The sequence below is a fragment of the Danio rerio genome, chromosome 11 (assembly GCF_052040795.2).
Source record: "Danio rerio strain M-AB ecotype USA chromosome 11, GRCz13ab, whole genome shotgun sequence".
NCBI classification, from domain to species: domain Eukaryota; kingdom Metazoa; phylum Chordata; class Actinopteri; order Cypriniformes; family Danionidae; genus Danio; species Danio rerio.
In genome coordinates, this window is record NC_141031.1 from 25877871 (window position 1) to 25902398 (window position 24528).

A 24528-nucleotide genomic window follows, 5' to 3' on the forward strand; every position below is an offset into this window, starting at 1 on the left:
AAAACCTTAGGCAATATTTGCATCGGATTGTATTTTAACTAGTTAAAACAAGGTTTGTAACATCTTAAACTAAATTCTTAATCAAAAGTTCTTTAATTTTCAAATAATTATTGATATTACAAACAAGTATAACCCTTAACAAATGTGTGGCCAAATGTAGCATTTGTTGGGCAAGTTTTTGAGGGCAATATCAATCCATTTGAATAAGAATCTCTAAAAATCTCCAAAACTTATTGACATTTTAATAATCAATAAGTTTCAATTTCTGTCTCTTATCCTCATACTTGGCATACAGCTCTATATCTGCAGGGACAACAACAGCGGGCCATTTTTCATCCACTCCCCTCGTTCAGAATACCAATTGAGGCATTAAATTGCTCTGTCACACATTCTCCAACTCTTTTGCACTGCACAGCTTGGTAGAAAGAAATGGGGTGATAAGAGGACGAAGGGTGTCGTGCCACAAAACGCAGTGCTGTCGCCAAGATATTAAGGGCAGCCGTGGAGACATATGGGATACGGCCAGTCTCTGATTGTGATTTTTAAATAAATGACCCTCTCATCCCAGTGAGCCATTCAGACAAGGAAGGAAAGAAACTTCCTGGTGTTCCTGGAGTGTGTTTGTTAGGCCACTGACAGCGACTCACATTAATATTGTGATGTTGTTCGGCTGCCATTACACTTTTAGATATACAGTACTTTTCAGCTGCATAATTTGTTTCAACACAGAGATGACATTGTGAGTTTTGGGAATTTTTCAACCTGTACTTAATTTTTACACTTTACTTGTAGACATAGAGGCTTGCTACTGATTTCAGTAGTTTGTTTTTAGCGTGTTGCTATGCTAACATCATAACACTGCCCTAAATCACTAGTGAATATTGGAACAAATTGCACATGTTTTGATCTTCATGGTTACTATAGTCATTCATAATCAGTGCTTTAATTCATTTATCCTGCATTATTTTACTAGAGAAATTAATGTGCCAATGAGTTTGGCATTAGTATGCTAACAATACAACACTAAGAAATAAATCATAAAACCAGCTTTTATATTAGGTAAAATATATCATATAAAAAAATATTTAATATAAATATAAAATATATACTTTTTTCTCATCAAGGTTGCGATTATTTAGTCAAAAATCCATTTTTTATGTAATTCATTTATCTGATGACAAAGCTGATTCTTGACAAGTTTCAAGTTCCTTCAGATATTATTTTAATATGATGATGTGGTACTTAAGAAACAATGATTTAATATTATTAATGATTAAAACTGATTTTCTTTTGCCTTCAGAGCTGCCTTAATTCTTCAAGTTACAGATTCAACAAGGTACTGTAAATATTTCTCAGAGATTTTAGTCCATATTGACATGATAGCATAACACGGTTGCTGCAGATTTGTCGGCTGCACATCCATGATGCAAATCTCCCGTTCCACCATATCCCAAAGGTGTTCTATTGGGTTGAGATCTGGTGACTGTGGAGGCCAACTGAGTATAGTGAACTCATTGTGATGTTCAAAAAACCAGTCTGAGATGATTCGCGCTTAATGACATGGTGCATTATCCTGCAGGAAGTAACCAACAAAAGATAGGTACAATGTGGTAATACAGAAATGGACATGGTCAGCAAAAATACTCAGGTTGACAAAATGCTCAATTGGTACTAAAGGGCTCAAAGTGTGCCAAGAAAATATCTCTACACCATTACACCACGATCACCAGCCTGAACCTTTGATACCAGGCAGGATGGATCCATGCTTTCGTGTTGTTGAGGCCAAATTCTGACCCTACCATCCGAATGTTGCAGCAGAAATCGAGACTCATCAGACCATGCAACATTTTTCCAATATTCTATTGAGCAATTTTGGTGAGCCTTTAGCCTTAGTTCCCTGTTCTTAGCTGACAGGAGTGGCACCCGGTTTGGTCTTCGACTGCTGAAGCATATCTGCCTCAAAATTTGACATGTAGTGTGTTAAGAGATGCTCTTCTGCATGCCTCAAGTGTAACAAGTGGTTATTTGAGTTACTGTTGCTTTTCTATAAACTCAAACCAGTCTGGCTATTCTCCTCTGATTTCTAGCATCCACAGTATAAGGCATTTTCGCCCATAGAATTGCCACTCACTAGATATTTTCTCTTTTTCGGACAATTCTCTGTAAACCCTAGAGATGGTTGTGCTTGAAAATCCCAGTAGATCAGCCGCGTTAAAAGTCACTTAAATCACCTTTCTTCCCTATTCTGATGCTCGGTTTGAACTGTAGCAGATCATCTTGACCATGTTTACATGCCTAAATGCACTGAGTTGCTGCCATGTGATGGGCTGCTGAGAAATTTGCATAAACAAGCAGTTGGACAGATGTACCTAATAAAGTGGCCGGTGAGTGTGTGTATATATTCGCAAAACATTCATTTAGAATCAATTTCTCTTGCTCTGACATCTTCTTTGGATTCATTTCTTTGTAATTATTGCATTGTGCAATCATCTTCTCTGGAGTGCTGTAATAATGCCTCAAAAGGCTTCCTCTCCAGGTAGCTCACTAGGTATTGAAACAGAACAGTGTTTTGATGTTGCCTTCAGTAAATATGAGGGTAATGGAGAAGCCGTGTGAAGTAATTAGCCAAAGAGACGTGGGCAAAGTCAACAGGTTTGAGTCATGCAATCATAGCCCCACAGGCCTTGCTGCACACACCAATATAATTAAACCTGCACACAGAAAGCTTGAACCAGCCAAGAAGCATTACTGCAGACCTCCTCCTCAGGGCAGACGCATGCACAGATGTTCTTCAACTTTATGATTAAATTGCACTCTGAGCTGGGAACATTTTATGATCTAGTGTGATAGGTTAATGGGGATCTAATGGCTCTCAAATTTACACAAATAGGCAATTATGAGACCAATGAGAAAGCAGAATTTGCAAGGCCAAAGCAATCACAAAAAACTCCAAATGCACAAACACAAGGGATGCTTGATGTGTAAGTGTTGCTAGCTTCATCCTTTGGCTTTTTTAAAGAAGATACCAGCCTTAAGAACTTTTTTTTAATATATACACCAAATAAACCCCCTGACATGCATATCCGATCAGAGCCTGGAGGCCATCTTTACTCCCTTTAGAAAACCTGAGATCAAATACATGGGAGTTCTGCCAAAGGGAGAAGAGAAGCTTGAATGAGGAGTGTAAGGTAGTAGTAGTTCAACGAAGAAAGCACCATGGTCCGCAACACAGGTCTGAAAGATTCAGTGCAATTCCCACATTGGAGTGAGGTGATCCTCAAGGAGAGGAAGGACTTTTAGTGCTTTTTAGAAGAATAAGACATTTTAGTGCTGGACTGCCTCAGCTTTTTAACAGAGTTCAACAATGTCAGAATCAGATGGCCAACCAAATTAAGATAGGTAGAGTTTATACTCACAGAAGCAGAGCATAGTATTTTTATTTTTCAAACTATTAATTTATTCATTGATTCCTTCCTATCATTATTCATTCATTTATTCATTCAACTTAATTAAAATGAAAAACAACATGCGAGCCAATGATTCATTATATGGTAAACTTCTTAAAGGGTCAAAGTCTATCTCAAATTTTCTTTTAAAAATGCTTCATGATGAGCATGGAGCGCTGCAACTGTTGCTCACAAAATAAGTTGGCTCACAAAATAAGACACAAATTGTGAGGAGACACGTGATTTTTATAGTTTTCAAAGTTTAAATGCAAAGAAATAAATAGTAAGTGATTTAATGCCCTGCTACATATGTTATTCACAATTTCATATAAACATAACCATGTAAACATTATAAATGAGGAGGACTTCTCTCCTCCTGAATCCCCGGGTATGATTGTAGACACAGTTCAAAGCTGTGCAGCAGGTATCTTGCCCTATCTATTTCAACCATTAGAATTTTACAAATAGGCAAACACAGCAGCACGGTAATGTGTCTGAATAGTAACAAACTCAAATGATAAAAGACCAAATCTGCCATTCTCCAATTCTCAAACAGCTCTCACAACAAAAACACCTGCTGCAAACCAACAGCTTTGCTGCATTGGCTCAACCAAAAACATGCAACAAACCCCGTAGATCAAGAAACAAACTCATATGACCCTTAATGAACGACTAAATACTGCATGTTGTGCACGAGCGCGGTCTTACCCCGTCATTGGGTCTCACAGCTTGGCAGGTATGCATTGCCTTCGGAAAGCACATGCTCTCAAGAATAATTAAGAAGCAGTGTCTTCTCATAGGATAAGAAAACTCAGTTATGAATAATAACTGAATTTGATCCCGCTCTGGTGAATGATTTTAAACCCGGAAGATGAGATTAGCAGACAAAAGCTCAAAATTATCCAGTTTTCCCCACGATTAAAACTGGCAGCTGCTAACGTTGTCTTAACTGGTGCTCAGCACACACAAATCTTCTAAAGTCTCAAAGACAAAAAACTCCAGAGTTTCTTGAACCTTTAGCTCACAATCCATTCCACAGAAAATGTTTTTATCCAGCAACAGTCTTGCAATTTATAATGAAAACAAAATTGTATTTTAATGGCAAATGGCATTTTTATGGAAAAATGGCAAATGATGCTTTGTGTTTTCATTTTTCTTTTCCTAAAACACATCCGACCATGTCGAGAAACGACTTCTACAAGCATCTGTCACTCTATGAAATTGCCCAAAGGCATAAGCAAAGAAAAAAGACAACAGTGTGTTTTTGTTGCTAAAAAGGTACAACTGTGAAATATTTTGCTGGTCATATTCAGGTTGGTTCTAATTGATTGATATAGCTGATCATTCAGATTGTCATAGTCGGTCTCGGTGGTAAAAGTAAAACTACATTTACTCATTTTACATTTATTCATTTAGGAGACGCTTTAGCTGCGGTCACACTAGAGTTTGAGCTTCTGAAATTCTGTCTTATGGCGCTGCGAAAAGGGGAGAGATTAAACAAGATGATTAGTAAGCGATTGGTCCATAATTAAAATTTCTGTCCGGAGAGGTCATGTTTTGATCCTTGATTGGTCTCACAGCCCAAGCAAGTGGTGCGATTTTGCAGGTCAGAGTTCACCAAGCTTGAACTTTGCAATGCAGCAAACTGCGAAACTTGTCACACGATCTTGCGTTTCCAGTCTGAAGCATTCGCGTGCGTATAAATGGAAGTCTATGAAGAGAATAATCTAGTGTGACCACAGCTTTATGCTGAAATGTGTTATTATGATAAGGGGCTATTTGCGTCTGTTTGACTAATCACATTATGTTATTTCTGCCTGGCAATCAGAACACTCTGGGATTTTCAGAGGGAAGAGTTTTGTAGAAACTCAAAGTCAATCCGAGCGTTTCATGCAGTCTGAAAACAGAAGTGCTACAATAATGTAGAGTATGTGACAAATGATGAACAATAATCTATTCTAGTTTAACCAGTAAACAAAATAAACAATAGCATCATTTAGCCTTTTTTGGCATAATTTTGGCTCAACATAAGAAGCAGATGTGCTCCACTGATTTCAAATAGAATGCTATTTCTTAGTAAACACAGAGTGCTAAAAAAAACATAAGATGACAGCAAAGTTTTTTATGCATGATCTGCTGACACATGCTTACAAAACGAGTTTGTCTCTCATATGGCATGTTAGAGTGCAGATGCACAGGAACAAGAAGCCAATGTCTGAAAACTGAGAACAGCACCGAGAGCAAGAGAAGAGTGAATTATACAGGAAGTCTGACATGTCTGGAGATGGTAAAAGACTGTGAAAACACAGTTTCTCATATCTGAATTACCTCAGACAGTATCACTGTCAAGAATGGTCAGGTGCACACCCACACACACACACGCACGCATGCACATGCACACACACACACACACGCACACACACACACACACACACACACACACTGTCTCCAAAAACAAAACTATATTTCCACCATCAACTGTGTTTGCTTTTGAAACAATGCACAATGATTCACTGAAGAGTATTGCCATATGATTACGTAACAAGATGGAAAAAAAACAGCAATTATGTAACTTATGCTTTGATTTATGTGCTTCCAAATGATGGAGTAGTTACTCCTTCTTCGGCAAATATGAAGACTGATATCCCCACATGGTAAAGTATAAATCACTTCAGGAAATGCAACACAGAAAGCAGAAGATAAAATACATGTTCCTTTAGTAATCGGGGACAGGGACAGATAAAAATAAAAAGAGCTTTAAAAAGAGTGCACTGAAATGTATGTGTTAATATTCTGAAGGTAAATGTAATTTAAAAATTATTTTTATAGAATAATCTAGTTTTGTTATACACTGAAATATGTAAAATTACTATGTCTTGATAAAGTGAAAAATAAATTATGGTGTTTGGTTTTAACGTGTTTTATTTGATTTGGCTTAAAATGAAAAAACAACTTTCTAGAAAAAAATAAAAGCATTAGTTTTTATTGAGAATAGTATTTTACTTTAAACCAGCACTTTCATGTCATGTGACCACATGGAAAAACTGTACTGTTGTTCAGTTTCTATGTATTTCTAATGTGAGTTTGATTACCATCTTGTGCGACATTTATAGCCATACTGAAAGCTCCAGCAGAGAGTTTCCCTCAGATCTTGAAAATAAAATAACTAGCAATAGCATAGTCTAACATTACTCTTTAGTTTAGCCAAAAGTACAGATCTGGTTTAATTTCATAGAAAAACATGGGCTTTTTAACTAAAATAAAAGATTCAAAATAAATACAGTAATTTTTTATCCCCAAAATAAATATTTAGGTTGAATTAAAGTAATTCGTTTAATTCATTGTCTATAACCAAATTTTTTATCTTTTATCTTCAATGAATGTATTTTTTCCTTCAGCAGAATAAGTATTTTGAGTAATATTAAATTAGTTTCAAAACTATAATTTTAGGAAAAAATATTAATTTAGCTGTAAACAATTGCACAAATATTTTAGGTTGGTCCAAACTATACTTTGTAGCAAGGGTAAAAAAAAGATAAATCCAAAATAAAAATCTATTTTGTACCAGAGTAAAAAAAAAAATGTGTCCCAATATTTTTGCTTTGTGTGAATGTAATTCTTTTCTTGACCATAATTTCTATTTTTATGTAGATTAAATAAAATGTTAATGTTTAAATCATAGTTTGAGGAAAACTACAAAATTGTATTTTACAATTTTAGCTGTAAAAGATTACAGTCGATTTCAAGTATATATTTTTTCAGTACTCAATTCTTTCTTTTTGCTTGCTATTGTTGTAATCATTATTGAATAAACATTCAATGACATTACATAAAACATACAATTAGGATTATTGAAAAAATTACAACAATATATTAAACAATACATCCATTCCTTGATTCATTTTCTTTTCGGCTTAGTCCCTTTATTAATCTGGGGTCACCACAGCGGAATGAACCGCCAACTTATCCAGCACGTTTTACGCTGCGGATGCCCTTCCAGCTTCAATCCATCACTGTGAAACATCCTTACACACTCATTCACACACATACGGACAGTTTAGCCTACCCAATTCACCTATAGCATGTGTCTTTTTGGACTGTGGGGGAAACCGGAGCACCCATAGGAAACCCACTCGAACACGCGGAGGACATCCAAACTCACACAGAAATGCCAACTGACCCGGCCGAGGCTCGAACCAGCGACCTTCTTGCTGTGAGGCGAACGTGCTACCCACTGCGCCACCATGCAGCCTAAACAATAAATCATTTATTATTAGTATTATTATTATTAGTATTATTAATATTATTGTTTTTGTTGTTGTTGTTTTAAAATAATTTGTCATCCTCATTTCTTTTATTAACTTTTGCAATGTTTCTTTATGTATGCAATGTTTGTATCTAAAATGTGTCATTTGTAATCATTTTTAGTAACACATTTGTGAGGTTAGCGCATTTAAAAATGTGTAAATGAAATAAATATTATGAAATTAATGACAAATGTTCCTAATTCAAAGATACTGTTTAAAATCTGAAAAAAATACCTTTTATGAAATTTTTGTTTCAGTTTATAAAAGGGACTTATCTTGTTTTAAAGGAATTATTTAGCAAAAAAAAGATAAATTGCTGTTAATTTACTCAGATGTAAATGCATTTCTTTCCAAGTGTCGGCACATGCACTGTCAAAAATGCAGATGCAGGCAACATAAAATCAATCTAAACAATACACTGAAGTCTTAGTGATATATATATATATATATATATATATATATATATATATATATATATATATATATATATATATATATATATATTTTTTTTTTTTTTTTTTCCAGTTAAATGTATCTTTCCTTGTCATTTTCTTTCAGTGTGTAAGGCTTAAAATGAGTCGTAGAGGACCTACTGAACAAAACTGATAGCGGGAGGGTGATAAAGGGGCTGCAGGGAAGGGGACAAGACACGAGCTAGATGTCCAGTCATCTGATGTGCATCATCTACACCTGCAGGGCATCTGCTCACATGTCCAAACTGCATCTGCTTATGAGGCTACATTTAACCAGCAGAACATGGACAAGGATTAAGAGACTGAGAGCTCTGAATGAGTTTTTCTTCAAAAGTAATATTAGGGTCATATTTCACATTATTACTTGACAATAACACAGGCTCATCCAGGAGCTTTAAATCATTTTGATCATTAGTGAATACGTTCACATCCAAATACTTCCATCCACAATTACAATATATGTATGTGCTTGTCAGTCACGGTGCGATTTTTGACAGTCTTTGTGAATTAATAATACGTAGGATAGTATATGCTCTATATAGCAACTTTTCTTTCTGTCAACATTACATTTTTCAATGTTTGGCGCCACTTTGTGACTGAGTAATGTGTACGTTAGGCTATAATCCATCAGCTGTTTTCATTTCTGTCAGCTTTGTGTTTTTAAATGCTTGGCGCCATCTTGTGACTGAATAACGCACAGGTTAGTGTATACTCCATCCCCTGTTTTTGTTTTCTGTCAGCTTCGCGTTTTTCAATGTTTGGCACCATCTTGTGATTGAATAATGCACAAGTTAGTGTATACTGCAACTGTTTTTGATTTTGTCAGCTTCGTGTTTTTTAATGTCTGGCACCATCTTGTGACTTAATAATGAGCAAGTTAGTGTATACTCCATCAGCTGTTTTCGTCTTCCTCAACTTCGCGTTTTTTAATGTCTGGCACCATCTTGTGACTTAATAATGCGCAAGTTAGTGTATACTCCATCAGCTGTTTTCGTCTTCCTCAACTTAGCGTTTTTAAATTTTTGGCGTCATCTTGTGACTGAATAATGCGCATGTTAGTGTATACTCCATCAGCTGTTTTCGTTTTCATCAGCTTCCTGTTTTTGAATGTTTGGTACCATCTCGTGACTGAATAATGTGCAATTTAGTGTATACTCCATCAGCTGTATCCGTTTTCATCAGCTTCGCATTTTTTAATGTTTGGCGTCATCTTGTTACTGAATAATGCGCAAGTTAGTGTATTCTTCATCAACTGTTTTCGTTTTCATTAGTTTTGCTTTTTTGAATGTCTAGCATTATCTTGTGATTGAATAATGCATAAGTTAATGTATACTCCATCAGCGGTTTTTGTTTTCATCAGCTTCGCATTTTTGAATGTCTGGCACCATCTTGTGACTGAATAATGTGCAAGGTAGTGTATACTCCATCAGCTGTTTTCATTTTCATCAGCTTCATGTTTTTGAATGTTTGGTGCCATCTTGTCCCTATATAATGTGCAATTTAGTGTATACTCCATCAGCTGTTTTCTTTTCTGTCAGCTTTGCATTTAATTGGAGAATTAGTAAACTATTATGGCTTAGAACAATGTTTTGTTTCTAATTTTTAGGTTTCTGTGTATGCAAATACACTTGTTGGGCTTTATTCTGTGATGATATCCTCCTGGATGTACTTTAGACCTAAGATAACATTCTGATTAAAAGTCATGCTTTATTCATTATATCCATTATCACAGTTTTTGTGGTAAAAAAATAACCTACACTGTATATAATAATGTATGAAAATGTTAAATCTTCATACGTGACCAGTGCATGTTCAAAAACTTTAGTTAGAGAATAACATGAAAGAACATCTAGGTGAAGCTGCAAAAGAAGGTCTTAACACCCTCCTGTATCCCACAATGCCTTTGGGTATTGTTGATTCACTATGCATGAGCTGTAACTGACCTTCACGGCTGGTCTAAAGGAGACAGTCATATATTCCTGTCACGCAGATCACAGACGCCGCTTTTAGACAGTCTGATTGATGTGTTTGGGAAAGTGTGGGAACAATTCACTACTAATCCTTCACACTTAAGACACTGCAGGTGAGTAGGGTAAAAACATTTACTTACAATTATCACCATACTTCCCTACATGATTGATTACTCAAAAAAGTTCTTAATAACATTTAAAAATAACAATTAGGCAAATTAGACATTATTTAATGAAATACATTTGTGTAACTTTAGCCCAAAAGTATATTGTTTAACTTTTTTACACAATAGATTTCAAGTGTTTTACAGTGGGGATTTTGGGAATTTCTTTTCATCACTTTAATTAAAAAATATTGCAAACAATCAGAAAAATAACTTTATAATAAAATATGATATATCATCAGGTTAGTTATGAACATATAACTTTTCAAAAAAATAAATAAATAAATAAAATAAAAACTAAATATAATTTGTTTATTAAATTAACAAAAAATATCTAAATGAATGTAATTAACTTAAATCAAACCAAATTAATTAAAATTAAACTGAATTCAATTAAATTAAACTTTAAAAAAATAATAGTAATAAAACGATAAAGTTTGGTGCCACTTTTACATCATTATACACTGTTTAGGAATGCAGTTACACTTCATTAACTTCTTCCCATTATGGGGAACTAGCTGAACACATGTGCAAATTGAAATGTCATGTAAAAACATGTAATTACCCCAAAGCGAATCAAACATAATTACTGATGTCTTGTATATGCCTTGGTTTGAAGGAAACCGCAAGCTGAATGCTTCAGGTTTACGCAAAACTCCAGCATGACAACATCATGGAGAAATAACACAACAAAACAAACATGTTTTCTCTATTTCCACCACTGAATATATGCAAACTACTGATGTTCAAGCCTTACTGTTTACAGAGGCAGTACAACTGTGTTTTCAATACATTAGCATTTACATATTTACATATACGCTGAAGCTTTTATATGTTTTGGAAAGTCTCTCAAGCTCACCAAGGCCATAGTAATGTTCTAAAATATTAATGCAATACAAAGTTCAATACATTTTAAAATAAATTTTCTTTAGAGGCAAAGCCATATACACTCTCAGAAAAAAAGGTACGCGAGCTATAACTGGGGTGGTACCTTTTCAAAAGGTACACATTTGTACTTAAAGGGTCCATATTAGTACCTCAAAAGTATATGTTAGTACCTACAAATTTTCGGGGTAAAACTTTTGTTCTTTTTAGGTACTAATATACCCTTGAGGTTTTTATATGGACCTTTTAGGTACAAATTTGTACCTTTATTTCTGAAAGTGCAGCCATCTACTAAAGCTATCTGGATAAATAAAATTTCATAATCTCATAGTACCAGTGATATTTTGGTATCATTCAGTAACTATTGTAATAATTATGATAATTATAATAATTACATCAACTATAAATTAAAATTAAATAAAAAAATAAATAAAATGTAATAAAATTAAATAAAATTTAATAAAATGAAATGAAATAAAATAAAGTAAAGTAAAATAAAATAAAATTAAATTGCCATCCCATGGATTTTTTTTTTCTTAATAACCCTACATCATACTTTTTTAAACGCAACAAAGATAATAGTGCTTCCTAAGACTTCCTAAGATGTGTATGTGTGCTTGTGCTAGACTGTCATTACAGATCTACTTTTATACTTTTCTTCTTCTCTACTGGCAGAAAACGGGCTGTATGCTGTAATAATGCCACAGGGAAAATTCAAACAAGGTTTTATAGAGCAAACCGGTTTTGGGGCAAAACATTCAAATTACTCTCAACTTTTGAACTCAATAAAATGTTCAACTAAATTCACAAAGCCTTCCTTATGCAGAAACTAGCACTGAGATCCACAACTTACCTTTATAGTAGAAAAGACATCGATCTGTCAGCACAAACCAGCGTTTGTTCCACTGCTTCACACCACTGCTTGCCTACATTACACAAAATAAAAGAACAGTCATTAAACTACATCAAGTACAGTTAAAGTCACAATTATTAGCCCCCCCTGAATTATCAGCCCTCCTGTTTACTTTTCCCCAATTTCTGTTTACAGGACAGAAAATTTTTTTTCAACACATTTCTAATCAAAATAGTTTTAATAACTCATTTCTAACAACTGATTTCTTTTATCTTTGCCATGATAACAGTAAATAATATTTGACTAGATATTTTTCAAGACACTTTTATACAGCTTAAAGTGACATTTAAAAGCTTACCTAGGTTAATTAGGTTAACTAGGGAGGTTAGGGTAATTAAGGAAATTATTGAATAATGATGGTTTGTTCTGTAGACTATCGGGGAAAAAATAGCTTAAAAAGGCTAATAATTTTGTCCTTAAAATGTTTTTAAAAAATTTTTAAACTGCTTTTATTCTAGCTGAAATAAAACAAATAAGACTTTCTCCAGAAGAAAAATATTATCAGACATACTGTGAAAATTTCTTTGCTCTGTTCAACATAATTTGTGAAATATTTCAAATAGAAAAAAAAATTCAAAGGGGGGTTAATAATTATGACTTCAACTGTAAGTGTCTGGACATTTTAGAAAAATGTTAAACACTGTAGGCTATGTATTACACGTTTATCTGTTTCAAAAGTTATGTTTTAATGCTCAAGTGAGGCATTATTTATTGAAATATGCACTGATTAGCGCACATTGCTAGCACAAAACTCAAAACATTGGATAAAGTCAGATTTAAATTTGTATTTTCTGACATAAAAACCCTTTTCACATTTCCGGGTTTCTCAGTAGAGGAATGCGTCATAGTGGGTAAACTTAGGAGTGCAGTGAATTGGAGAATACAACAAATATTTTTCTTACAATCCTATTTGCTGAAACCATAAAAGAAAAACTCCATGATGCTGTTATCAACACTTTCAGAAAAAGGAAAAAAAATTGCTGACTGATGACGACAGCCAGAGGAGAGAATAACATCACATTTCCTCTCAGCCCCATTGAAGCTGCATTAGAAACAGCTTGCATAAGCGGTAATTAGTTTTTTTGCATTTTGACGCAAAGATGATATAATACATTTTTTAAAAAGTATATAAATGTTCATACGCTTTTTTTTTAGCAAAATATTAAAAACTGTGAAGGATTTACGATTATGTTGACGAGTCTTGTAAAAAAGGTATATTAGTTATAATAAAATGAAAGTGTTTTACAGAGAAGATTTTTGAGAATCTTATTTTCTCATATAACTCAGGGATATCACAAACAGCCAGAAATAAAACATGGATGCTCATCATGTTTTAGCTGAATAAAAGCGGCAAATAATCAAGCAAAATACTTTTTAAACTTGAAGCTTTCTATGCACATGACTGTTCTAACATCATCACTTTATTTATTTATTTATTTATTTATTTATTTATTTATTTATTTGTTGCTATTCTGATTGTATTTTACTTATCTTTTATTTATTTTATTTCTGATATTTTCTTACTTATGCCTTCTTGCTACTATTTATGTTATTTTAGACAAGTAAGGTTTGCACTGAATGAATTTTTACAATGACAACAAAGATCTGATTCTGAAATCATTAATGAGCAAATCCTCTCGTCAAACACACACACACACACACACACACACACACACACACACGTGTGTGTGTGTGTGTGTGTGTGTATTGCTACAAATAAAGATTTCTGTTGAAGTGAAGATTATTTGGTTTGTGCATGAAAAAAACTAAATGTATTTTGAGAAATCAGCCTTTAAGATTAAATATAACCAAAATCTACTAACACAAATTGATGAAGTGTGAAAAAGGAAACACTAAAAAGTGTATTAGGGTATTTCTTCACATTATGACAATCAAAAGCTAAAAAGCCCATAATCTGAAAACAGCAGGTGTATGAAAGCAGTGTTTGCCTTATGTGTGTGTGTCTTCAGGCGATATGAGAAGTATGTTAGCATGTGTCTGTATGTTTTCATGTGGATCGTGGAGATGTTTGTGTGTGTGTGTGTGTGTGTGTGTGTGTGTGTGTGTGTGTGTGTGTGTGTGTGTGTGTGTGTGTGTGTGTGTGTGTGTGTGTGTGTGTGTGTGTGTGTGTGTGTGTGTGTGTGTGTGTGCGCATGTGGATGAGGAGCAGCAGTACCTGTTTGTATAGCCAGCCCTGCCGGCTCACCTCCGCGTTGGGGTTGCGTCTCATCGAGTTAGAGCGTTTCCCAAAGGTGGCGGCTCTTTTGGGTGTGCGCGTGCCCTGTGTTTACATAATAACACCATCACTACAGTTCAGTGTACATTACAGATCATTCTTAATTAAATCTAAAATTAACTGGTTTTGTTTATTGAAATACAGTAGTAAAGCTGAAATAAAAGATGAATATCATTTGAAAAAAACACACTTTTAGAAAAGCTATTTATTAATCTAGTAATTTAGAAATTTACTTATAATTAATAATAATAAATAATAATAAATAAATAATAATAATAAACATATTTTTTATGTAAAACTGAAAGAGATGATTTACTGTAACACTAAGCAGGATTGTATTAAGTTGCAACAAAACTATGTCTATAATATAATATAATATAATATAATATAATATAATATAATATAATATAATATAATATAATATATTAAAATGTTTAAATCTAATTATATTTAATATTAATAATAACAACAACACTTTTATCGTTTACATCCATTTTAGCATACATTATTACATGTATTCATATATTTCCCTGCATAATAAAGACATATACTGCATACATTATAAGACTGGTAAATAAAGTGATAAAGTGCAGCAGCAGTACTGACCCGTGTGTGGTTCTGACCATCCGGCGGTACTTCAGAAACCATGCTGAGATTGTTGCCGTTGCTGTTTGCTTCGCTGGCTTTATTTACAGGTCCTCTTCCACCCGCCTTGCCATTCATTTCCAAATCAGAGCTCCTGCAAGCACAAAAACAACCCCATTGAGCCATATCCCACTTCAGACGTCCTAACAAACATCTCAAAGCATTGACAAGCCAGTACACTGAGCTCAAACTGGTGAAAAACTGAGGGATTATGGGAAGCAGTCGGTTATTTTTATTCCTCCACTGGCAGCATGGCGAAGGCCGCACCCCTGAGGTTACAGTTTAAAGCCAATGTTCATGAAGAATGTGATTGAAAAGAAAGAGAGAGAAAGAAAGAGAGAGAGAGAGAGAGAGAGAGAGAGAGAGAGAGAGAGAGAGAGAGAGAGACAGAGAGAAGGAGCTGCTGGTGGATGCAAGACTGCAGCTGCAGGTCAATGGTATTGATCTCTTTACTGGGATGTCCAGCAGTCTTCGATCCTGTGTCTGGCAAGATGAATTTACAATCCCCTCGAGCTGAAGCTTCGGTATTGGAAATCTTGCTGCCGTCTCTGCAGTCACTTTATAGACATATTATTATGAGTCTCTGAAGTCAAGGATGTGATGGAAACAAGTATGGAAGAGAGCATGCAGAACTGCACATCAGATGTGGACATGAAAACGCACACATGATCATTGGCGCATGATTAGTGATTAGTGCATAATTTAGGAAATAATTAAGTCATAAAATATTTTTAAAATAAATTATATTAAACCCTGGATTAATTTCAGCTTTGTTGTATATAAGTTTTATTATACAATTTTTATTAAATACTTTATTTTTATTTTTATTAAAATACTTATTTATAAAATAAAAAACAAATTAAATAAAAATATATATTTATATCATTTATAAAACAAAAAAATATAAACTAAATATTAATATAAAAATATTTATAAAATATTTATAAAATACAAAATAAAATACACAAAATAATTAAATAAGATCACACAATGGCATAAAAACAAACCAATAAAATACAATTTTTTAAATAAAAAAACAAAACATATTTATAAAAAATACAAAACAAATTGATAAAATAAAATAAAATAATCTTTATGCAATGTACATGAAATGTGACAAACACACAATACAGAATGGAAGAGAGCAAGCAGAGCTCTCAGATTACATAATGACTTAAAAACACACAATAATAAGTGCACAGTACAGTGCACAGCAGAGTAACAATAAGTACATTAGGATACAATAAAATAAAATAAAATAAACATGCAATTTAAATATGTATTAAATATTTATTTAAAAAATGTATTAAAACATATTTTTAAAAATAAAATAAAGTAAAATAATCATTATGCAAAATAAAAATGTTTAAACTATAAAAGGAAAAACAAATTTATAAAAATAAAACAAAGTAAAAAATAATAAATAAACAATAATAATTCTATGCAATGTGAATATCTATTATTTGTTTTAAACAATAAAATAAAAACATATTTATAAAACACAATAAAATATCATAATATGAAAAAACATACAATAAACATTATGCAATTTAAATGTTTATCAAATATTTATTTTAAAAATGTATTAAAAACATATATAAAAATACATAATTAAAATTACACAAAACATAAAAAAATGAAATAACCTTTATGCAGTGTACATAAGATGTGACAAACACATACAGTATGAAAAAGAACAAGCAGAGCTCTCAGATCACATGATGACATAAAAACACACAATCATTAGTGCACAGTACAGTGCACAGCAGACTTATGATAAGTACATTAGGATGCAATAAACACATCAGAATTATCTGTGATAATTATCTAGGCTTAATTTAGCCGACATCCTGTGTTGTTGCAGGAAATTAATAAAATTAAATCCTGGATGGATCTGGGCTCTAATGCATAAGCCCTTATTAATGTGTTATTGGCTGTTGACTTCATACTGTATTGATCTGGTAGAGAGCAGGATCTTTAGAGGTAAGTGCAAGTCTTTGTCCAGCAAGAATATTTTGTAAATTTATGGAGGAAGTTAAGGCAGTGCCAACACATTTACCCTCCACTTGTTATATGATGCAGTTTAAGGCTATGAAATAAAATAAAATAAAATAAAATAAAATAAAATAAAATAAAATAAAATAAAATAAAATAAAATAAAATAAAATAAAATAAAATCTAGATGCTTCTCAGCTTCAATGACATTGACCCTTATTGATGGCTATTGGCTCCTGACTCAATACTGTATTGATCTGGAAAATCTTTAGAAGTACTGAAAGCATATTGTCTTTGTCTGGGAGGAACGTTTTATTAAATTTATAGAGGAAACTGGAGCAGTCCTGACATGTTTACCCATACCCGTTATGAGAAGCTTTGTAAACCTAATTAAAATTACACTCTAAGCATATTTTATCCTGACAGTGCTGTTAGCTTGTATTTATTTCTTTTTCAGCAAGTGTACAATTATTATTATAATACAGTAACTGTTTACAGTGAAATCTACAGCAACAATGAGCCAAAAGTCATGGGTTTGCAACGAGAGTTGATTATTTGTCTACAATTGTCATTTGAGCCTACAAGATGGCAATAATAACCAGAAACATTTATACAAATGTTCAATTTCCCTACAGCACAATTAAGTAAAATCTACTGTACTTTACTTATTTTCTCAAACTGCACCCATTTAGCTTAAAAACTGTGTCATTTTCATCACTCTTTAGTATTTCTTACTAAAAGTGGTTAAGACAAGAAATGTTGTGCATTTTTGACAAGACAAACATAAAATAATAATGAATGCATATTTTTGTTCAAAAAGTTGACTTAGCCAATAGCTGATCGGCTAGAATTAGATCTACAATTTTCTTCGAGGTCCTTTTTCTTTATAATTCATCAAAATAACCGAAGTATAAAGAAGATTTAAGACAAGATTATACTTTTGAATATAATAGAATAGGAAAAAATAAAATAAGATTCAAAACTTTATTATTATGTACTTTAATAGCACAATAATCACAGGTGTAGCTTTAATCTTTCCTAATTCTTAAAAAATACAAATAAATAAATAAATAAATAAATGTAGATGTGCATGTGTGATTTCGGTTGCAGGATTTTAGTCAAAATCATGGTTAAAATTTTGATATAATGAAATATTCAACCCAGGCTCATTCTGAAAACGTACCACTTTATACATTTTTGGAGAGTGCCAAATACATCCCAAGAGCTATGTTTGTTTGCAGTTTGCCGTTTTTGCTAATCCATCAGAGGGTGCTGTTTACGCTTTTTGAGATCTCAAATTTCTCTCCTGAGTGCCATTCACGCCTGCTGTTCTCAAGTAAATCCACCAGAGGCCGCTGTTAACTAACTGACTGGCTGACTGACTGACTGACTGACCCACCCTCCTCCTTCCCTGAACCCAACCAATAGTGTTTTCAAAACACAGATTGACCCATTTTTAGAATGAGCCTGTATTGGTAAGCTTATATTAATCAAGCACCAGATAACTCTAGTCTTCAGCGTCACATGGTCCATCATTAAATTATTTTAATGCCTGATTTAGTGGTCAAGTAACTTTTTGTAACTATTATCATCGTTAGTATTGAACACAGTTAAAATATTTGTTGCATCCATGATTATTATTAATTACCTTTTTAACAAAGAAAGTTTAAATGAACCTCATATATTTCAGCAAACGTTTTCATCTTTTTTATCGTTTACACATCTTTGCTGAATAGAAGTATGTTTTTCTCTCATTTAATATATTAATTCATAAACAAAAACAAATGAATATGATTAAGTTTCTACAATAACCATCATAAATCTTTTTGGACTGGATCCATAAATGCAGTCTGTTTAAAAGAAGACACTTGGTGCAAATGATAAAACTCAGTCTCTTATTAAAACTGTTCTTCCACAGATCACGGATCTTGGCAGCATAAAACTAGCCATATATTTACTAACAAATAAACAAAAGTCCACTCACAGCAAGGCTTTCAAAGGTCCGTTTTCTTCCAGGTGTGTCTGGATCACTTGCTGGTGTCCAACAGTTCCATTAGGGTCATTTTGACTGAAAAGACAAAACAAAAAAGAGGATTTTATAAGTAAAAACTGCAACTTTTCAAAAAAAAAAAAAAATCAAGCCTAAAGCAGCTGGATGTGACTTTTCATTTTTTAAGATGCTCTACAACTCATTTTTGCAGCTTCAAACCTGTTTCACAACAGCCACATCCTTTCTTTATTAATAATTCAGCATTACAACATCGAGATCAATCAATACACAGCCACTTTCTTTGTAGGTCCATATGAAACGACTGCTGTGGAAATTAATGGCTGTCAACACTTGTGAAAGACGCTTGTGTAAAGTGTGAACATACCCACGTTCATTGTCAAAATATCAACAAGATCAGTTCCGGTGGAGCAACGTCAGAATTCATGCTATTACATTCGATAAAAGACATATGAAAAGCCTGAAGCCTGGAGTTCAGGGATCGTCACACTTTCTCTGACCTCGGCTCGAGTCAACTCTCTATGGACGTCCACTTGTATTTCGCTCTCTCGGGTGTAAATCCTACAAGTTGTTTTCATAGCTGCGTGTCACTTTCCTGGCTATTGATTTTACAACTGCTGAAGAGGCAGCAAGCGAATACATTTGCTCTGAGTTTGGTTGAGCTATTTCACTCAGAGAGCAGAGACGTCAAAACAATACTAGCATTTAGGGGGAAATTCAGGCAGTAAGATATCATTAGGTCATCCTAGAAGAGTGAAGTGAAAGTATTTTGATTCAGTAAGAGTTTGATAAAAGAACATAAAAGTACTAGATACAACAAACATATTAAAACTACTGTAGTAAATTATAGCAAGTAATGCAATGTGTGTAAACGTATTTAGGTATTTGAATGTATCTGTTGTGGTAATTTGATAGCTACTACAATAACACAACACCAATGTTAATATAAACAAACTACCCAATTCTTTAGTTTTCTATAAATGTATACTACAATAAACCTCCGTTTAGTATCAGTATATATATATATATATATATATATATATATATATATATATATATATATATATATATATATATATATATATATATATATATATATATATATATATATATATATATATATATATATATATTATTATTATTATTATTATTATTATTATTATTATTATTATTAAAAACACCCTACAATTTACTATAAATTAAAGTATTTTTCATGTGGGAATAACAATGTATCTACTGTACTTGCTCTATCAATATAAACAGACAAATAAATAAAAAACTTGGTAGTTGTGGTATAATCTTAATAATCACAAATCAATCATCAACCCAACTGCAATTTAACCATGGTAATTGTAGTAAAACTGTGATTATACAAATAGTATTTATTTCAGCAAAAATTGCCACCCCACTTTAACTACAGTGTAAAAAAATGGATAATCTTTTTAAATTACCCAGAGCCAAACATATGAAGTATTTTTATTGTTCCTTAATAAGAGTAATATACAGTTGAAGTCAGAATTATTAGCCCCCCTGAATTATTAGACCCCTGTTTATTTTTTCCCCAATTTCTGTTAAACAGAGAGGAGATTTTGTCATCACATTTTTAAACATAATAGTTTTAATCACTCATTTCTAATAACTGATTTATTTTATCTTTGCCATGATGACAGTAAATGATATTTGACTAGATATTTTCCAAGACACTTCTATACAGCTTAAAGTGACATTTAAAGGCTAACTAGGTTAATTAGGTTAACAAGGCAGGTAAGGGTAACTAGGCAAGTTATTGTATAAGATGGTTTGTTCTGTAAACTATCGGAAAAAAATAAAGGAGCTAATCATTTTGTCTTTAAACAGTTTTTAAAAAATTAAAAACTGCTTTTATTTTAGACAAAATAAAACAAATGAGACTTTATATATATATAATAAATAAAATGCAATTTATGTGACAACAGTGAAATTTCAATCTCATGTATGAGCTTCACAAATAAACAATGATTAACAATTTTATTTCTTTTGAATGTCAACACTCTATAAACAATTATAAAATTAAATAAATAAATATTTTTCTTTGCATAAAAAGTTTAAAAGATCAAGCTCAAATCATTTTGTATGATTTTCTCCAATTATTAGCTACTCTTTGATGTATATACAGGTATTTAAATATATATTGTGATGATGCTAGCATGTTGTGTTAGCAACCAACCGATCTTGAACAATTCTTGCTGCATGAAATATTGATGCACTGCACAGATGCACAAACTTTCATGCTCTGTTTAGTTTAATTGTCTGAGAGAAAACGCTATAAATGTTTTCAATAGAACTAGCAAGTTTATGTAACGACAAATCCTCATGTGAACAAATCACATGCTTTGCTTGTCCCATGATTTTAAACTTGTAAATAAGCTTAACTCCTGAGTTTACAGATTTACCAAGCGGAATAGGCAAACATGCATTAACAAGGTACAAACAAACAAACAGAAATGTGTCACCCAGTGGCTTAAAATGACACTTGTTGAACAATTTTAAATGAAAAGCCTCTTTATTGGATCTAATGCAAATGTAATGGATTTAAGGCCCTTGTTCTATTATTGAGTTTGAAACTCTTTTTCCCTCATACAGCTGACTCACTTCTTCAGTGTTGTTTAAGTGGACCATAGAAGTGCACTTGAAAAGCATGCCAAATTCTTGGCATCAACCACTTCAGGATAACACAAGCAGAACTCGGAGACTGTGCAGCCTCCATATACACAGAAACACAACACACACGCGGCCTGATAGATCGGGGACAAGAAACACAAGCCAGGATTACACTCATGCTGAAGGCATCTACCTCTTGACACCAAAAAGGTGCAAACACCAGAGCATAGTGCTCCAAAAACAACAGAGGACAAACCTTTAGACAAATCTAGCACAGCAGCCTAGCCAACAAAATCAGGTTGAGGTGTATGAGTGCACGTGTGCGCACTGTGCGATGTGGTCTTGCAACTGAGCATGCTTGCTTGTGCGTAACCTATAAACCTATATAGAGACACAAGATGATCATCAGCTCACGAACGTCACTTATATGACAAGTAATCGATGATTGCATTGTTAGCAAAAAACGATTTAGCAGTGACAGAATCCAAGAAAGACACAAATGAGGTGTCAACACATGCACCAGCAACCGAATACCAGACGAATAATCCTCAGTACCTCATAAAGATGGTCCATGAAAAAGCTAGCACTGCATTGCAGTCCTGCCTGACCTCCAGCTCAGAGTTTCCCTTCACACTGCTGTGTGCCGCTATAAACTCCCTCCCAACATCCTGCCTTACCTACCTCACTCGCCGGTCCGCACGGAACTTCAGCATTTTCCCCCGGATCAACCATATAAGTCGGTGGGATGAGGCCAGGTGGAGAGAATAGCAGGTTTATGATGCCGACAGCAGCCGGAGCCCTTATTGCAAGAGCTGTAGGGTGTTGGATACAGTAATTGCTGTCCTCTTTTCTCTCCTTGAGCATGTGTGCTGTTGCCAGCCAGCTTCACACACACTCTCGCTCTCTCTCTCTCTCCCTCACTTGCTCAACCTCTATATCTCATTCTGGCTCTCTTGCCTTCCAGATCTGCTCGGCTCAGCTTATTTGGTTACTGGTTTGGTCCGACACTCTCTCTTTCTCCCTTACACACGTGGGGCCTCCTATCACAGATCAGATTGAGATGTAGATGCTTCCCCCAAGCCTAACCGAGGAGGAGTCATGACCCAAACAAACAACCATGACAGCCTTGGTTGTGGTGAGGGAACCACAAGGTAAAAAACTAAAGATATTACTCACTCAGGTAGATGGCTAAGCATCAGCACCAGCCCCCTGTCAAAGCTTACCCAAAGACACTCACACAGAGAAATAATTAGATCCGTATCTCACATCAAGGCAAGCTCAGCATTAAAAGCACTAAGCCATGAGCCTTGCTCATAAAAATGTCACTTTGTCATATATATTCAAGTCAGATTGACTTTAATCATGTCTACTGACACATATGCGACCATTTTCCCCCACTCTAATGACACATTTATCTTTGTGCAAAGCAGGATTTCTGAGGTTACTGCTGAAAGGACATTTAACTAGAAATAAAGCAAGTTTTGCTACTGCTATACAAACCTTTAACCCCAAGTATTGAAAATCACTGTACTTCCCTCTGTGATTAGATTACATCGGGTGAATAGATGGGGGTACACCATGGATGTGCAGTGAGGATGGGAATTGTACTATGTCTATAAAGCTGAATAAGAGCACCTCTATTTACTTGAACTAGTAAGCAACCACCTGCCCCTCCAATAAAATATCTTACAAAACCTTCATCAGTGCCCAACCAAAACCTCCATCAATCAATTCGATCACTATGGCAATCACTAATACACCATAGCGGCCATCTGTCTGCTTCCAAGAAACCACCCAGCAACATGCTAGAAACCCCCTAACAATCAAGCAAAATATATTAACACTCGAAGATCTGGATCTACCCCTTTTCAACAACTTCCTAACATAGCAATTAGGGGTTTCTACACAATTTGAATTTACACTTTGGAATTAGGGTTACACTAAGGTTAGGTTTAAGAACAGGCATGAGATAAGTGCTATGTTTTCGCACAGGAAAATTTTTTACTTAATATAGTCACTTTGACCTCCTAGAATTGCCCAGACAAAACACCTAGAACAACGCTACCATCCTTCTAGAGACCCCAGCAATTACTGGTGATCTTAGATCAGTGATGGGCAGTGTTGGGTAAGTTACTTTAAAAATTAATAGTTTACAAATGACTGACTACAACTGGAGAATTGTAAACTGATTACATTACTAATTACTTAATGTAAAAAAATAATCTGATTACTAATTACTTTACTCTTAAGTTACTTTTAAAACATATAAAATATGGCTATAGAAATACTAGGTATACTGCAGCTCTTTCAGTCATTTAATATTCGCTGAAAAACATTACAATGGATTGATCACCGCAGCTTGATATATTCAAAAGACTCTCATCTTTCACTTGTTCCAAACCAGTTTTAACACAAAAAAGACATGAAGATAACTGAATACCTGTAACTATTGACATTCAAATGTTATAGGGAGAGAGAGATATACCTGCACATGCTCCACAGCGCGCAACACAACATCAACTCCAGATGCATGAACAAAACACAAATTTGTACACACACACACACACACACACATATATATATATATATATATATATATATATATATATATATATATATATATATATATATATATATATATATATATATATATATATATATCCTGGAAAATGCGAGCATGCACAATATGCACTCACAATATGAGCACACAAGCCACGCGCCTCTATTGGAAATAATGAACTTGTGTGCACGAAATATGCGATATGTGAATGGTGCCATAAGCAGCTACGCTTCTCTTCACATTCAGAAAATACCTTCACTCCCGATCCTGCACAAAAAACCAATTT

At 33.7% G+C, this 24528-nt stretch overlaps 1 protein-coding gene across 32 annotated transcripts in view; it reads right to left on the reverse strand.

Annotated features, from left to right (window-relative positions):
* plekha6 (pleckstrin homology domain containing A6) overlaps positions 1-24528 on the reverse strand; it is a 183450-nt gene that overhangs the window by 67467 nt on the left and 91455 nt on the right. For 31 of the 32 annotated variants that reach the window (XM_087272681.1, XM_087272679.1, XM_087272675.1 and 28 more), the window contains 4 exon segments: positions 19019-19102; positions 15001-15133; positions 14335-14439; positions 12099-12171 (listed from right to left, as the gene is read on the reverse strand). In XM_087272681.1, the coding sequence (XP_087128807.1) occupies positions 12099-12171; positions 14335-14439; positions 15001-15117 (295 nt within the window). In that variant the 5' untranslated portion in view covers positions 15118-15133; positions 19019-19102. 32 annotated transcript variants of the gene reach the window in all.